We start from the raw sequence: 18,787 nt of genomic DNA on the forward strand, positions 1-18,787 counted from the left end.
GCCACCATTTCAATCTCCACATTGGTACAATGATCCACATTCACTCACATTGTGGTTACTCCCAATTTTCAGACATCATTAGCACTCTTACTAGATACTCAAATCAGCATGCAGTGATGTTCAACAAGTTCAAGCAGTCCAGAAACTTGTTAAGGGGTAGCACCTTTGTACCTACATTAGCGGGGTTAAAATTAATAGAAATTTTTTCAAGGTTCACAACTCCTTGTGAAATAATATCCCTTATAAAGTGAAATCTAACATCAACATGTTTAGATCTATTATGCAAGACTGGATTTCTACTTAAATGAATGGCTAACTGACTATCAGAATAAAAAACTAGTTCTTTAACAAAGCCAAATTCATTTAATAACCCTTTCAGCCATATTCCTTCTATTATAGCATCTGTTGCATCAATATACTTAGCCTCGGTAGATGATAATGCAACTATCTTTTGGAGCTAGGATTTCCAGCTAATACAAGAATTACATAAAGTATACATATAGGCTGAAGTGGACTTCCTATTGTCCCTATCACCAACATACTCTGAATCAGTATACCCTCTCAATACAACACCTTCAGTTTGTTTTCTGAACTGAATACCTAAATCTGATGTACCTTTAATGTATCTAAGAAGCCATTTCATGGCTTCCCAATGAGCTTCACCTAGATTTAACATATATTTACTTAAGACACTTATAGAATATGCTAAATCTGGCCTACAACAAACCATGAGGTACATGATCCAACTGCGTTAGAATATGGCACTCTTGCCAGCCTTTCAAATTCTTCTTTAGATTTAGGACATTGTTCATTTGAGAGTTTAAAATGATTTGCTAAAGGCAAACTCATACTTTTGGAATTAGACATGGAGAATTTATTTAGCAATTTCAGCATATATGACTGTTGGTTGAGACTTAATGTGCCTTCTCTCCTATTTCTTTTAACTTCGATACCTAAAATCATTCTCTCGAGACCTAAGTCCTTCATTTCAAATTCTAATTTTAGTTTATTTTTGATATCTTCTATCTCTTTTATGTCATGACTTGCCAATAGCATGTCATCCACATAAAGGAGTAAATAAAGAAAATTTTCTCCACCATTTCCTTTACAATATAGGCAGGTATCGAAGTTGCTTCTCTTAAAACCAAGTCCAAGTACAAAATTGTCAAATTTTTTATACCATTGCCTTGGAGCTTGTTTTAAGCCATATAAGGATTTTTTATGAAGGCAAACTAAGTCAGACTTCTAATTTACCTCAAATCCTTTGGGTTGTTTCATGTAAATGGTTTCGTCTAGATCACCATTTAAAAAAGCTGTTTTCACATCTAATTGATCTAGCTCCCAGTTAAACTGTCTGGCTAAGGCCAAAATAACCCTAACATTAGTAAATTTTACAACGGGTGAGAAGATTTCATTGAAATCTACTCCTTCTTTTTGGGTAAAACCCTTAACCATCAGTCTAACTTTGTATTTTATATCATTTTCACTTTGTTCACCTCTTTTAATTTTGAAAATATATTTACAGTCAACAACCCTTTTTCCTTCTGGTCTTTTTACCAAAACCCAAGTTTTATTCTTTTTAAGTGATTGCATTTCATCTTGCATTGCTGCAAGCCATTCCTTAGAATCTTTACTATTTATGGCTCTCTCAAAGGACTCGGGCTCATTTTCAATCATACTTTGATAAGATAGCAAATATACATCTTCATCAAATCTAACAGGAGGCCTTATTTGTCTTCTTTGCCTATCTCTAGCAAGTTGATAATTGTCTAAAGGCTGATCAGTTTCTAATTCAGTTTCAGATTCATCATTAAGAATACCATCACCAGGTATCTCCTCATTTCTCTCATCAGGTTGTGTAACATTCTAATGATTTTCATCATCAGATTGCTCCACCTCAATTTCAACTCGCTTTTCTACACTTTCATCTTGACTTTAGGGCTCTATTTTGTTTTCAAATTTAAGGCAGAGCAGATCATCTTCATTAAATACCACATTTCTACTGATTATTATCTTATAGCCTTTGTTTTCCCTTACCCATAGCCTATACTCCTTCATCATAGCCCAAGAATACACATTTAAGGGCCTTAGGTTCTAATTTTCCTTCAAACTGGTGTGCAAAGGCTGCACAACCAAATACCCTCAAGTTACTGAAAGTCAACTGGTTTTCCTCTCCATATCTCTTTAGGGGTTTTAAAGTGTATAGCAATAGAAGGGCTTTTATTAATCAGATAACTAGCAGTTTTAACAGCTTCCCCCCAAAAAATCTTTGGAAGGCCTGAACTTAAAAGCATACATCTCACTTTTTCAAGAATTGTTCTATTCATTCTTTTGGCCAAACCATTTTGTTGTGGGGTGTGTGCTACTGTTCGATGTCTTAATATACCAGGAAATTTGCACAACTCATTAAATTCAAGATTACAGAATTCCAAACTATTATCAGTTCTTAAGACCTTAATATTTTTGTCAATTTGGTTCTCAATCAAAGTTTTCTAGTCCTTGAAAACACCAAAAGTATCAGATTTTGATTTTAAAAGAAAAGTCCAATTTTTTCTAAAAAAATCATCAATAATTGACAGGAAATATTTAAAATCAATATGAGTTGTTACAGAAGCTGGTCCCCAAAGATTAGCATGCAAATATTCAAGTATAGACACAGATTTATGCATTTCATGCAAGAAAGGTAATCTATTATGTTTTTCAAGAATGCAATAGTCACAAAAACTGAGTTTTTCTATGTTATCCTTTCCAAAGGCATCCTGATTTTTCAAAATCTGTAGCCCTTTGTCACTAATATGGCCCGATCTTTTATGCCATATATGTGACTTATCATTTTGAACTGAGATTGCTGCTGATGTGAATTTTAAAAAAATTTTAGTTTGTAAAATGTATTGGTCATGTCTCTTTGGGGCTTCAACAATTACTTGTGAACCCCTTAAGATTTTAATGTATCTCTTGTTAATCAATATGTCATAGTTTGGGTCATCTAGAACCCCTAAGGAAATAATATTTCTTTGTAAATCAGGAACATATCCAGTCTTTTTCAAGACCAGTTTATTATTTCCTTTTACTTTCAAAGTGATTGTTCATATTCCTTTAACCTGACATGTCATGTGATTACCCATTCAAACCTTACCACCAGTTACATTTTCAAACTCAGTAAACCATTCTTTGTTTGAACACATATGGTAGGAGCAGCCCAAGTCAAGAATCCACTCTTGACAAGGTGGACAACTTACAGCTACATAAATTTCATCAATTAAGGTCTCATTATTGTAGGCTAAGGCTGCACCACCATCATCTTTAGATTTATTTTTCAAATCACCAAGTCTTTTGGGACAATTTTTGATAAAATGACCGTCACTAAGACAATAGAAACACTTCTTTCCTTTAGTCTTCATTTTCATTTTATCCATAGGATTTACCTTTTTTTTGTGTCCAAGTTTTTTGTTAAAATTCACAGTCTTGGGATTAGACTTAGTCTTAGCCATCAATTTCTCCCCATTGACAGATTCTCTCTTTTCAAACTTTAACTCTAATTCCTTATTTCTTAAAGCGTTATGATCACATCAGCGATTAGAGTTTCCTTCCCACATTCAATTTTACTTTTAACATCTTTATACTTATCACCAATTGAATTTAGCAAGACTACAGCCAACTGATCTTTTGAGAGTTTCTCATCACAATCGGCTAGGTCACGAGATAGTCTATTAAATCTATCAATATTAGCCTCAAGATCAAGTGATGGGTCAAGTTTAAAACCAAAGAACTGTTTCAGAAGATACACCTTTGTTCAAGTATGTATCTTCCAACTTTTTCCACAACTCAGCAGCAGTCATAGTCTCACCAATTTCTCTAAGTACATTGTCAGATAAATGCAGAAAAATTGAACTCCAAGCAATTTCATCAAGTTCAGTTTTCTTGGTTTCTTCTAAATCATCAGGCCATGTTTCATCAATAACTTTAGCACATTTTTGTTGTAACAAAATTGCCCTCATTTTCTGGCGCCAAAGACTGAAGTCTCCTTTGCTATTAAAAATATCTACTTCAAATTTTGTATTTGTCATTGTTTTTGAAAAAATTTGAATGCAGACACACTATATGTAGATCAGGTAGACACTTCACAGATACTTACAACTTAAAATCAATTCAAGTATCACCACACAGGAGATATGAATATACAGTAATCACAAGTTGTAAGGAACTTCAGGTATTTCGCAGGAATTGTTCAAAATCTTGGAGTCACATCATGTTTTTCACAACACAAATCACATTTAAGTAGCAAGAACCAAGATTATACACTAATAAGTATCACAGCAGTATATCAATATCAAGACCTTTGACTTAAGTCAAGGTAACCCTCAGATTCCAGACAACTCTAGGGTTTCTGGACAAAGGAATTACCCTGTCAGTTGCAGATCAAGGATTTAACTCACAGTTGCAGCAAACTTAAGTGTATATACAATTTAATCTGAAATATTAATTGAAAAACAGAACAATCTTACCAGATCCCTTCATTAGGATTTCAAGAAATAACGAATGTTAGCTAAACTTGAGTGTCACAGTTTTAGATCTACAAGAACAGATTCAAGAACCTCCGTTCAAGAGCTCTGATACCACCGTAAAGAGAAGGTTCAACAAATTAGGCAATTATTATAACAAGCTACTAAAAAAAACATGCATTAAAAGCTGAAGTAATAAATTGGACAGAAATTAAAGATCGATTTCCGCTATTTTCCGCAAGGCAAAATACACCAAAAATCCACAAAACTTCTCGCCTTTGGAAGAATCATGAGTGCTTCCGTCTCCAAGAGCACACCGCTAGTATGAATCTCGAAACCAAAGGGTTCGAAATAAGGGTTTTTGGCACTTAGACCGTAGCCACACAAGATCACAGTAAAGAGCACATCCTTCCCTCAAAACCGAAAGTTCACACAAGAACACAACCCTCTAGTAGTAGAAATCACCCAAGATAACACTATTTTTGAGTTATAGAAAAAATCAAACGAGGGTTTTGAATTTTTCAGAGAGAAGACGAAGAAGTCTCGCAGCCAGAGAGAGAAAGAAGAATCTGGAAGAATGAAAAATTGAATCTCACACGTGAAACCCTAGTGGAGCCTTATATAAGAGTCACCAATGGTCAGCCATCTTACGGTTGAGGGATTAACAAATGGCATCATCTCAGGCATCCATTTAAATGTCAAAATGCGGTTTTAAAAAAAAGAAACACTTTTTTCTTCCAACAAGAATTTTTAACAAATTTAACAAAATTCAACCGATCAACACATTAAGTCAGTAAGGGGTTGCTGCATCATTGTGCCACCCTTTCAATTGGAAATCTGAGATCATTGCCGTTTGTACATTTCATCAAACGTGGTAGGCAGATTTGAAAGTTGCATTAATTTTCCTTGCACACGGATATACCTAGTATGGACAGGAAAGGTGATAACTATAACAGAAAAAGAGGAGAAAAATGCTACTTGCTCCACAAGGACGGCGGCAAACGAGGCAGTGACTAAGTGGGGGATATGGTAAGTGGTAAGTATGCCGTAACAATATATATAAGGGCTTGTATTACTCCGCTTAACAAAGTTACCTCTAAGATGAAACATCAATCTTAATATGATATCAGAACTCATTAAATTTAGAACTTAAAATTTGATCCAATTAAGATGAAAAAAAAAAAAATGAACATTCGTATCTCAAGATTGGACATTCGTATCTCAAGATTGGCGGCATGTTAACTAGATAATGTGCATGTATGTAGACTAAATTGTTAAGCTAAAATTGATGGGATGGGGATACCAAATTTGTGCAATTAAACAACCTTTTAGCTTCATTTTTCTCGACAGAACCGTTTTTTAGCTACTTTTGTTGATAGTACGTAGAGACATTCTACCGAGAAAAGCAGCTAAAAACATGGCCATTAAGCACGGCCAAACACCCTCTTAGTCGAACACGCACAGTGTCCTGCAATAGAAAAGGTAGAACACTACATTTGATCTATGTAGAAAATAACAAGAACAAATCTACAGCATTTCATTGATTAATCATAAAATCCAAACAATACAATAAAATATCATCAAAGAGCCTTACAAAGAATATTTTGTGTCAAATAATAACTATAAATCAGATAAACCTTGTTATTATCTGGCTAATTCTACAGTTTCAAAACAAGAACTTAACAGCATTTCCTGTGAGTGGTATCCAAGTTTCAATCTCTCCTATATTGCAGTATAATGAATATGCCTTATCTCTATAAGAGACGTGTGCAGAGCTTGTATTTATTGATTTATGCCCTTCAATTTTGCTTAGAGTAATACCATAGTTTTTTCTGACAAATTAGAATCTTCTCCTTATCAGAACCATATTCGGTGTCTTCTCTACGACATCCCCATCTCATCCCCTTGGCTATGGTAGCAACAGATTCAACAAAATAGCTCGATTCCCGGATGATCACGTACCCATTTGGCCGGAGGATTCGATCCATCTCAAGAAGAACGTACTTCACTTCGCACCTTGCCATGGATAAATATGTCAATACTACAATTCTTGCTAGTAAAAAGCAATTGAAGAAAAGCCTTCACTGATTGTACATCATTTTGCAAGTGAATTTTTGGTAATAAACAAGATTTTAGCTTATTTTTCTTCCGTACTAGCTCCAGTGCTATCTAATCCTCCCTACCAAGATGCCATGAGATAATGGTTATGCAATGAAAATAAGAACAAGTGTGATGCAGCCACAAGACCTTTGGCCTCAAGTAATTTTATTGTACTACTAGGTCAAGGTGTTCAAGGCAATCTAGATTTAAGCATGATTTAATTTGTAAATTATGCAGTTTGGTTAGAAACTTTAATAAGGTAGCGGATGTACTGACATCTAATTGAAAATAATAATCGAACAATTTGAGGTCACATTCTTCTTAGCAATTGTAAGAATTTGCAGGACATTATCATTAACCCCAACAGTTCGCCTAATTTGTAGTTGAGAGTTCTAAAATAGGAAAGGAATTTGATAATTTGTAGGGTATGGTATCGACCAATGTACATCTACACGAACTCATCAAAGAAAGATGGTGTCGGTGCCATACCTGTGACTTTCAGCAGTGAAAAAACCATCTAGATGAAGGAGATCATATGTTCGAGGATATGTGGAGAAAGCCTCACACCTGGAAAATTATGATAGAGCAAGTCAATAAAATTCAGACAAGTAACATGAGAACATTTATGCAGATACATCATTTCAATTTCCACGAAAATTACCAGTCATGGTAGGTTCCTATGAGGCCCCTGTCATACACAACAGGAAGTGTATTTGCAGCATAGGAGGAAACTACATTCATGACCCACAAGGGATAGTCAGTTAAAGCAGCAGCAAAACCTCCATACAGAGTGTTCATGTCCATCACATTTCTTATTTTATCCGTCCCGATTGCAGGGACCAACTTCTTGTAGTGCTTCACCCGTGTTATCCATTTGCTGTCATCATGGTTAAAAGCACCATCGCTACCGCCACGAACATCAGAAACACGCTCTGGAGCAGCATGAAGTCTTTGTGGCCATTTTGGGAGGGATTTTAAAGCTACTTTCTTGTACTTGGGATTCGGAGAAACAACACAGGGCCGAATTGGAGTGTACCATGCAGAATCTGGTTCGGTACCATCATCACACTTTGGGGGGTAAATGTCGGGGTTCTCAAGCCTTTTATAGCAACTGTTATCAGATAACTTCTGCCAAACAGCAATGTCATCTTTTTTGTTATATAACTTGAAACACATTGAAGTTAGCAATTCTTGCAACTTTTCATAATCTGATCTCTGTTCTTCAATAGTTGTGTTCCATCCTCTCCACCGGTGCTCGTAGTTTACTGGGGGACCCGATAGTACCCAGAAACCCCCTGGCCGAAGTATACGATGCACTTCTAGAAGATAAATTCCACCTGAAAATGATGATAATTAGAATACAAGATTAACATCAACCTATGATAATAGTAAATCAACCACACTTAAATGTTCAAGCGTTGATCCTAGCCACCATGATGACAATCTTATGGAGACATATACAAGGAAAAACACAATAAGTACATTAACGATCAAGAGAACCTCAAGCCTGTTAAGAATCACAGGCGTTGACAACATACTTGAACAAGATTTCATGTTTAACTTATCATGTTGAAGTTTGAACAGACGAACGAGGTTTGGAGGCAGGGGAGAAAAACAAAAACAGTCCTAAGTGCTAACTTATGTGGGATGGTAGAATCTTTGTTTAAATTTTGAACTCTGTGAAGGTGTTTACCAAATTCAGTCCATGGAATAAGGCATCTTGAGCAATGTGCGATGTCAAAAGAATTCGAAGGGAAAGGAAGTCTCTGTGTCGAGATGATGCCCAGAATTGCTGGAATTCCACGTTCCAGAGCAAATTGAACTTGAGCCTCATGATTATCTCTCGGGGCAAGCGAGACTGTTAGAATCCCACGATCCAATAAATCACCTCCCCAGCTTGCAACCTAAACACGTGAAGAGAATACAAAAATGAATCTCAACGATAAATTTAACAACTACATGTTTTCTGAAGGTTAATTTTCCTCTCTCTTATATTACATACAATATTCACTTTCCACGAGCATTAGAAAGGGTAGCAGTGATCCGCAAGCATTGGTCTAAGGTTGTTGGTATATAAATAGTGTAAATAACGATATTTTAATCTTTTAGAACCAATGTGTTGACATTAATAAGAAACAGATCGTATTAGATTACAAGCACAAAAAGAAGAGGACTTACCCCGCACCCAGTATCAATTGCAGTCCGAATAGTTCCATCTTTCATTCCCGGTATCAGATCTTGCATCAAATCAACATAAGCACTAACACCATTGGGGAACATGGTGCCGCCACCAGGGAAGAAGAACTTTTCCCCTTCTTTCCTAAGCCAGTGTTGATTCGACTTTTGTTTGTTAATCCAGTTGTATGGAACATTTCTGAGATCAATTTAAATAATAAATTGAGTAAGATTTTATGGAAGATAATAGTCATCCATAAAATTCACCAAACTGGTTCTAGATGAAATTTTCCTTTTTAAGTTCTGGAAAAATGCCTATCACCTGTACCAGCATTCATCTCTGCTCTTAGGCCATCTGATGGGTAACTTATAGCCATCAGGAGGGGGAATTAAGCATTCCTTCCTTTCAAATATAGGAGGGCAATGGCGCTCTAGAAAAGTAAGCCGGTGAAGACCGTACTTCTTCCATCTCTGCATCAAGTAATCCATATAAAATTTGAATGCATAAAAACAAAATCTTAGATCAAAAGACAGATTAAACACCATGAGATAAATCAACAAAAATTTAAAAATTACCCTTGGATCTGTGCATGGCGTGTAGTCCTGATACTCTATGCTGCATACGGAAAAGGTTACGGCTTTTGCTTGGAGAGTGCCGGTGGCCATATCCTGGGCAGTATCAATCGCTTCAGTGGTGTCATCAGTTACATATTTGTTCTTCTCTGAACAAAATATTCCACCAAGATAGAATGAAAATCCACACAGCACCAAAAAAACTATTGCCATGGGGACCGTCCTGGAACTTTTATCTGGTGGAAATGGTTTTCCATCTTTGTGCTTCATGATCTCAGAATTTATTTATCTGCTCACATACAAGTTATAAATTAGTCAGTAGTTGAGATCAATAAATTTACAATCATCTGCGGCAGTGCAAACAATAATTGCTAGTCAAGGGAAAGATTTAGTTCAAGAGATATATCGGATCTTGAATGGAAAGTTCAAGCTACAAGTGAACTAGAACGGATACCACGGAGAAAGAAAACGTAAGGTTCAAGCAGATCTGGAGGTGAAAATAAGCCATTATGAACTGGATATGAGGCCTCTGTGAANTCTGCATCAAGTAATCCATATAAAATTTGAATGCATAAAAACAAAATCTTAGATCAAAAGACAGATTAAACACCATGAGATAAGTCAACAAAAATTTAAAAATTACCCTTGGATCTGTGCATGGCGTGTAGTCCTGATACTCTATGCTGCATACGGAAAAGGTTACGGCTTTCGCTTGGAGAGTGCCGGTGGCCATTTCCTGGGCAGTATCAATCGCTTCAGTGGTGTCATCAGTTACATATTTGTTCTTCTCTGAACAAAATATTCCACCAAGATAGAATGAAAATCCACACAGCACCAAAAAAACTATTGCCATGGGGACCGTCCTGGAACTTTTATCGGGTGGAAATGGTTTTCCATCTTTGTGCTTCATGATCTCAGAATTTATTTATCTGCTCACATACAAGTTATAAATTAGTCAGTAGTTGAGATCAATAAATTTACAATCATCTGCGGCAGTGCAAACAATAATTGCTAGTCGAGGGAAAGATTTAGTTCAAGAGATATATCAGATCTTGAATGGAAAGTTCAAGCTACAAGTGAACTAGAACGGATTCCAATTGAGGTGATTCAAAATTCATTGGAAAGCTAACTCAAATGGCTATAATTTCATATACTATCAATTTTCAAATTCGAAAGTTTGCTACGCAAAAAAAAAAAAAAAAAGCCTAATTCAATCAATATATTGTGAAAGAGCAACCTAAAGCACATGAAAGATAAAAAGCATCATTCCATACAAAATTATATACATGTACACAAGCATACAATCGGAAACTCAGCTGCGATTTATTTTTTTTTAATCATTTCTTACCATAATAAAAGTTGCAATTAGATAAATGATCCAATCAAATGATTTTTGCAATAAAGAACGCAAAAAAAATATATGCATAAAAAATAATAAAGATTCAATATTTATGTTCCTTATGGCTTAATGATCAAATCTTTCAATGTAGAATTACCCTAACTTCAAGGCAAAGAGAAATTCCCTAGTCCAAAATCAGATCTGATGGCCAAAAATAAAGATAACCCTATTAGTATGTATGCCAAAATATAAAGAAAAACGAAAAAAGAAGATAGCATTGGCAATTCAGAGTTTCAAACAAGAAACAGAGAGCAAAATATGAATGTATTCGCGTAAATCAGAATTAAGAACTGACCCATAAATGACACAGAAACAAGAAAATCAGAGCCATGAACAGGACTAAAATATAAATGTGCGAGATAATAAGAGAATCAGAAATTACCTTCAATACACACACCCTTAACAGAGTATCAAAACAAATGTTAAGAACAACTCTTTACTTTGAAGAATCCAAGAACCCAACAAAATTTAGGGGTGGCAAAAGAGCGATCCCTCCTATTCCTACATACACTGAGAAATTATTTTAGAAGAGAATGAAAGAGAGGGACTTTACCCTGCTATCATACAGACTCACAGCCCCTTCTTACACATATAGAAATGCTAAAATGCATCTGTATTATATAAAGAGATAAACTCTTGATAATGAACGACACTTTTCATTCCTTGTGCCTCGCTAGCTGTCTTCTTTCTGGATTATTTTTTATTGCAATTTTAAAGAATCTCTCTTTCTGTGTTCTTACTTCTCTCTCTCATTGTGGGGGTGAATTTGGAGTATGTCATGACGGGTGAAAGATGAGGAAGAGAGTGATTTGTGTGGACTTTTGTTTCTTTTCCACTTTTTTCTCTCTATTTTTTCTTTTTCTATTTAAATTTACTTTGGCATTTTTTTCCTTCCTTTTTTTTTTTTTTTTATAAATTTGGGCCCATTTGTTTCCCATTAATGTAAGAGTGAGAATGAAAAATATAGTCGTTACGAGTCTGACACAAAAAATAGAAATTCAAATATGATAACTTGAGAATGAAAATAAGAATGAGAATGAAAAATATTAGTCATATTTTTCATTTTAATGGCTAAATAATGAAAAATAAACAAGAGTTTCGTTACTAAATTAGACATTAAAAATGTAGAATAATGTTGTCTAATCTCATCAGTGGTAAACATCCATTTGTGTGGCAACATATGAAGCTGGATAATGTCGCTCGAAAAAGTATCCATTGTTCTTCTCGACTTGCAAAGTTAATTATCCAATAAAAAATAATCATGCTGTGATTGGTAAGGATAAGACAGTTGAAATCAATAGTACTATGTAATATTACTCAAAACGGGTTGATCCAAGAAAAAAATAGATTTTGGAACTAAATAAAAACTTTATTTTTTCAGTTAAGTTGATTCGTTATTGTTGAAGTACTGAAGTAGGAAATGTCTTATAATCCTAATCTCCCATTGCCCAACTACAAAAATTTCGTGTGAATCATTTGATGAGAAAACGAATTTAAAGAAAAAAAATAAAAGAGGAAGGTATACATGCATAAAAGACACGATTTTAAGTCATGTAAACTCATATACATTGGAAGTAGAAATTAAAATGAGTTAACGTGAGTTTGAGTCTCTGTTCATGCAACATTATTTGTAATTTAAAAGTTGCTCTTACTATCCAATCAAAATCAAATTTTATAGTCTAATCGTATATTCAAAACAATTACTCATTATTATCCACAATTTCGTGATCTAAGCCATTGTTTCTCTTTAAAAAAATCTTAAAAACTTTATTATTCAACCCACAAGTCTTTCGCTGAATCGTTAATGCCTCCTAAGATAGCAATGAGGACGCAACGGTTGGCCGTCTGACGAGCCTCACTCTCATTGAAAAAATGATGTGCACTACACCACTAGCCTTATGGAATAAGGCCACTTGTTTTGATAATTTATTTTTTAAACATTTTACAGAAATGCAAGTATCTTAGAAATTGATTTTAGAAAAGTAAAAAATGCTAGGATAATTTATAATTTGGCTTGCGTTTGATTTATTTAAAAACCATATTTTTAGTAGATTTTGATGAAATTGATGAAATGTGTAATTGAAATGTTGATAAAAATAATGAATTTCATAAAATACATAAATAAAAAAACTTTTAATTTTAATTTTAATTTTAATTTTAATTTTAATTTTAATTTTAATTTTTTATCAATATTTTAAAGTCGAACTAGGGGCTTAATTTCATTACTACATGAGGACATCATGAACTACACAAATTTATATATCCCAATTCACATGGTTTTTGATTTTTAGTGATTAATGGGCCATCAATAGACAGGGGTCCTGTTTTCTATTTTCTATGTAGTACCTTGTCGGTAACTATAACTTCTTTTTTAGAGAGAGGAAAAAAAGGCGGAGCCGAGTCCTCTCAATCAATGAATATTGATTTAAGTATCATTTTCAACATTAACATTGAACATTAATAGTCATTTTTTATAAATTATAATATAATTTTATGATAAATTTTACATGATTAAAGTCGCAATTTTAGCTTATATTAAGTACCGATAACATGACACACCAATTGATTGATGAATCATTAAATTCATGAAACTAATTTGCTATATTTATTTGATGAGCGAGTTTTTATTTTTGATAATTTCTAACACAAACTACATAAATGACTCGTCTCAGATCAAATTATTGGAAGAAAAATAAACCCGTGAAATTAATGTTAAATTAAACATTCTTTAACACAATTTCACATTCCTAGGCGTGAGAACTTCGTTTAGCTTACTTTACCTCAATACTACTAATTACCATACTCTTTTAGCTTACTTTACCTTATTGCTTACTAAAGATAGATAGTGCTATTTGAACTTTAACAACAAAATAAAAAGTTTGAGCTTCGACGTTGATATTTCATTTGAAGTTGGACCAAGTTGCAATCTCATTTCAATTATTATATTTTGTTACATCATCATGTGGAAAACAAATCAACTAGTATGTTTGGTCCATGAGCATATGATATCATTCTTCTTTTTCATGTAGTTAAAATATATTTTTAGTAAATTTTGATGAAACATGAAATTGAAAAGTTGATCAAATTTGCGGCTTCGTATTGAAAATTAATTATTAGCTTTGATTTAATTTTTTTATCAACTTTTTAACTACACCAAATAAAGACATATTGCGTGCTTAGGCACTCAATATCGTACAAGTCGAAAAGTAGACGGAGAAAGAAAAGTAAAAATGAAATAAAAAGTGAAAAAATATTAGTCAATAAAGATTGATTTCAATATATTTTTGACATTCGAATGATTCAATTGTGGCGTGTACATGATTTGATATAAGCATTTAGGAAAGTTGCATGTTAAATAGAGTTTTTAATATTTTTAATTTTACTCTTACTTATCTCTATAAATACAATTATATAAATTTAACATGATGTCAGACTCAATTATCTTCGCCCGTTTGAAATAGATTTTTCAAGTAAATTGAATTTTGGGAAAATTACATAAATCCAAGGGTTTAAACATCACAATTCAAACATCAGAGCTAGAGTTTCATTATGCAACAATCAGGTATTGATTTAATAATTTAAATATTAATTTCTTCCAATTCAATTTCCCCAATCATAATTTCACGTTTTGTTTTCTCTCTCTACCATCTCCATATTCTACCTCCTCTCGATCATGAAACACCACCGTCGGCAACGATTCACGATGACAACGACGATCACGACGAAGGTGACGCTCAAAAGCATCCTCACCTGTGGCTATTCTATTGGTTTTCGCTCTCTTCTCCTCTACTTCGCGACCACGAATAGGGTTACAGTCGATCTAGGTAGGTTACAACTTACAGGCGATAGTGGTGGATTTGACCGGTGGTGGTGTATGCGCTTGTGCAGTGGTGTTGTTGTTTGCAGTTTGGTGACGGTGGTGTTGCAAAAATGGTGGTGGCGGCGGCGGTCTTCAACTGTGAATTTGATTTTTGTAGTGGGTGTGGAATAGTTTTGGGGCTTGTGCTGCTGGTGGTAAGAGTGCTGGCTGCGGGTGTGAGGTTGTGGTGGCGATGTGTTTGGTTGGCGATGGATTTGGATGATGTCTTGTGCGATGACGGTGTCTTGTATGGTGGTGGACTCTGTACAGCATGGATGTGGGTACGGTGGTGGCGTTTGTGGTTGGCTTTCTTGGTCGGTGTTTTGTTGGAGGTTGTGGTGGTGTGGTGAAGGACACGGTGGTAGTTTTTGTTGGTGATTTAGTTTAGGCGGCGATGGTGTGGTTCAGATGGCAATGGTGGTGGAGTATTTGTGACCATGTACTGAGGTGGATCGAGATCGGTGTTTGATGTCTGTGACCGACAATTAATTTGTGACCTTGAAATTCGATCATTTTATGACTAAAAAATAATTTGTGACCATCACATTCAAAAATACGTGACCCGTGACTTATAATATTTTGGATTTATAACCATTTGTGACCTATAGTTGTGACTCGTGACCTATAATTTTTTAGATTTGTGACCAATGACATAAGCCGTGACTCATAAAATTGATGGATAAATTGTGATCCGTGACCACGAAATAATCTGTGACTTATCAAAGTTTTAATTCGTGACCTCGAAATAATTTGTGACCAATAAATTTGAAGATATGTGATCAGGAAATAAATCTATAACCTATAAATGTGTACACGTGATCATTAATTGTATAATTGTAATTATATTATATTTGATTAATAAATATTTTTAATTAATTAGATAAAAATATGATTTTTGCATTAGTTAAACTTTAAACATGATTTTTGAATTGTGCATAGTTAATACATGGTTTATGGATTTTTCTCTTGAATTTTTGGTCTAGCTTTGTGGGCCTCATATAGAATAAATTAAAGTTTATTTATCGAGAAACAATTAGACTTCTGATATTTTTGAGCTCCATTACATCAACTAATTTCCATCACAATCTCGAGTGCGCGTGAAAAGATGTGGGGATTAAAATTAAATTTTGATAGAAGTTTTTCAAATGTGTGATTGAAAAGTTGTGGAACATATTAAATATGTGATTAATATTGATTGTTTAACTTTGACTTAAATTAAAATCATATTTTAATTCGAACCAAACAGAGGCTTAGTAACCTTGTATAGCTGGGAAAAAAAATTATAATTCGACACTAATTAAGTCCCTTACTGAAAAAATTAAAAAAAGAAAAAAGAAAAATATACGAGTGAATGAGAGAAATGATAAGCATGCACGACGTCGCTTTCTGAAATAATAATGAAACCCCACACGACCGACACATTTGTTTCTGTGTCTGAATTTCTTTTCCTACTTTATTCTTTACTCGGCCATTATTATTACAATTGAAAACTTTATCACTAGTATTCACTTTACCATGGGAAGCCTTGTGATTCTCATAAATATTAAACTGTTTGACCAATTATCTATCTAGTACCAATTTTGACTACGTCAAGACAAATTCTTTAAAAATTATTTTTTTAATTCAATTTTAATCACATCTTCTTTCAGCAAAATAATTATACAAGCAAATTCATATTTTTTTTCGTACTTTTTAATCACATATTATCCTAAAATATCATTTTTGAAAGAATCTATTCTAAAAAAATCTAGAAAACGAATCTTTAATTATTTCTACTCCGATGTGATGTCAAGTTTGAGATATCTCATCTCTTATCTTCTTAGCTTATTTTTCATGTACATTAATGACAAACTCAAGATAAGTCAACAAGACACTGTGTTTGAGTCTCTAGAATTCATTTTCAAGAAAATTGAAAATTGAGCTAGATACTTATGTAAACAATAAGAATAATACTATTTGCAGTCGCTCACTACGACAGTCGCCTTACGTGGTATACACATGGCAGGTGGTTATTTGATGCATTAATGAATAAAAAAAACTACCATATTAATGCATCAAATAATCACCTGCCATGTGTATGCCACGTAGGGCGACTACCGCAGTGAACGACCACAAATAGCATTACTCAAACAATAAATATAGAAGTTTCAAGGATGATTGACAATCAATCCTTATGTGATCCGAATTGTTAATCTTTTTCAAGAATTAGACCCTTGATCTTAGAAAGTCGAGAACTTTAGTTTCAATGAAATCTAACCGAAAAAGATTCAAGTATGAATCAGCATCAATATGCATAAAATCCTATGCAATCAATCGTAATTGATTAAGTATACATGTCAAATCTTGCACAATCAATCTTAGCGTATCCCTTAAACATTAGACAAGCTCGACGAACACGGTCGAACACCTTTATCCCAAGTTACCTCGAGGATTACTCAAAATCGAACTTTCCCCCTAAAATAAGTTTGAGTTGATTCTTTACTGTGCTCGGAAACATTAGATACATATTCTTTTATCAACTATTCACACAGGATTTTCTGGATGAAAATATCAAGCTCTTAACTGTAGTATAGTCCAACTATCTTGTGTCCTTGTTTCGGCTTCATTTTTTATAAAATTTATTTTTCCTCAATCATATATTCGATCAATAAAATAATTTTCAAGTAAACTCAAAATATTTCTTTACTTTTTAACCACACACTTTTCAAAATTATTATTACAAAACTCATGTTCACAATACAATAAGATCGAACAGGGGGCTCTATAATCCGATGGTCGAAATAAAATCATCGGCACGTTGCAAGCCCACATGGAATAATTAATAGACGATGACAGCCGTTGATTTATTATTTAATTTGTTGAGATCAACGCGTCATTAGTACAGTGAAATATAATTATTTATTTATGCCCCACCCCTAAGTCCTAACCTACCAAAATAAAGGCAAAAGGCATGTAATAGCATGTGCCGCTCCATGTGAGAGGATGGCGAGTGTACATTAGACTATCTAACAAAATGTCGTAGTCACCACGGCATGGCATAACTGCATAAGCGGCGCCGGTTGAATTACACTATGCATAAAAATAAGATAGGTTTATCGAGGCCCCTCATAGGATGATCGAGTTAGTAGAATAGGTGAGCGCGGAAGCCTTTGGTCACGAATTCAATTCCCTCTACCCAGGGGCGGACCTAGGGGGGGTTTATAGGGGCAATTGACCCCCTAGATTTTGGGGGAAAAAATTATTGCTTAGCTTTTCTTGTTTTTTTTCCTTAGTTTTTTTTATTATAAGATACCCTATAAATTTTATTTTTGCCCTCCTAACCCAAGTCGTCTGGGTTTGCCCCTGCCTCTACCAACACTTTCTTGGTCAAGCATGTCGCACAAGATTTGCCTAGTACGGTTTACTCGATTAGTGTGGTTTGTAGGCTATTGCTTCAGCTCGAGAGCTTATCCAGTACACATCTGAAGGGTAGCGGATGTGAGTTCCCCCGTTATAAAAAAAAAAAAAAAAAAAAAAGGTAGGTTTATCGAGTCACTATTTGAATGTGATGCCAAAAAATGGATTAGTACTATTCATAGTCAGCATCTGGAATAATCATCATACATGACATAGTATTATTAAAAGTTATTTTTTAAAATTATTATAATTATGCCACTATTGTGACAAGATATTGTAATCGTTGATTATGAATAACATTATGAAAATAATTAGGTTTCAAGCAAAAAATTCTTGACTTGTTCATAGTGTTGTGTGCATAGTTGAGCTATACTGTGGCTATGTTTAATCTTCATTTTTGAGTGAAACGAGTTTTATAATAGCGATTTTTTGAAGAGTGTATTTGATACCACCGTATTAAACTTGAAGGTTCAACTTTATTAAAGGATGTCTAATGCATTTATATGGATTGCCATGTAAATAGAATAGCTTCAAATCTATGTAAAATTGATATCTAGTTAATGGATGATCAAACCTAAAATTAGTTTCTATCATTCATTTCTTAAAATATAAAATAAAAATAAAATCACGTCTAAATTTGAAAAGAAAATAATATTTTTGTAATAATTTTATTCACAGTCGTTCACTACGACAGTCGCTTTATATAGCATACACGTGATAAATGGTTATTTTATGCATACTGTCATGTGTATATTACCTAAGGCGACTGTTTTAGTAATCAAC

General features: G+C 34.0%; 1 protein-coding gene across 3 annotated transcripts; it reads right to left on the reverse strand.

Annotated features, from left to right (window-relative positions):
• Positions 1-6,046: 6,046 nt before the first annotated feature.
• On the reverse strand, positions 6,047-11,529 carry LOC111398587 (probable methyltransferase PMT21). Of its 3 annotated transcripts, XM_023025558.1 has the most exons (9): positions 11,132-11,529; positions 10,847-10,890; positions 9,994-10,279; positions 9,100-9,248; positions 8,781-8,976; positions 8,296-8,506; positions 7,264-7,939; positions 7,092-7,169; positions 6,047-6,518 (listed from the first exon to the last, which is right to left on the reverse strand). In XM_023025558.1, the coding sequence occupies exons 3-9, from the start codon at positions 10,258-10,260 to the stop codon at positions 6,302-6,304; spliced, it is 1,794 nt and encodes a 597-aa protein (XP_022881326.1). In that variant the 5' UTR covers positions 10,261-10,279; positions 10,847-10,890; positions 11,132-11,529; the 3' UTR covers positions 6,047-6,301. The 3 variants fall into 3 exon arrangements, with proteins under 3 accessions (XP_022881326.1, XP_022881324.1, XP_022881325.1); XM_023025556.1 differs by lacking the exons at positions 9,994-10,279; positions 10,847-10,890 and adding an exon at positions 9,354-9,639 and having other exon boundaries at positions 11,132-11,528; XM_023025557.1 differs by lacking the exon at positions 10,847-10,890 and having other exon boundaries at positions 11,132-11,528.
• Positions 11,530-18,787: the final 7,258 nt, after the last annotated feature.

Source organism: Olea europaea, chromosome 8 (assembly GCF_002742605.1).
Source record: "Olea europaea var. sylvestris chromosome 8, O_europaea_v1, whole genome shotgun sequence".
NCBI classification, from domain to species: Eukaryota; Viridiplantae; Streptophyta; class Magnoliopsida; order Lamiales; family Oleaceae; genus Olea; species Olea europaea.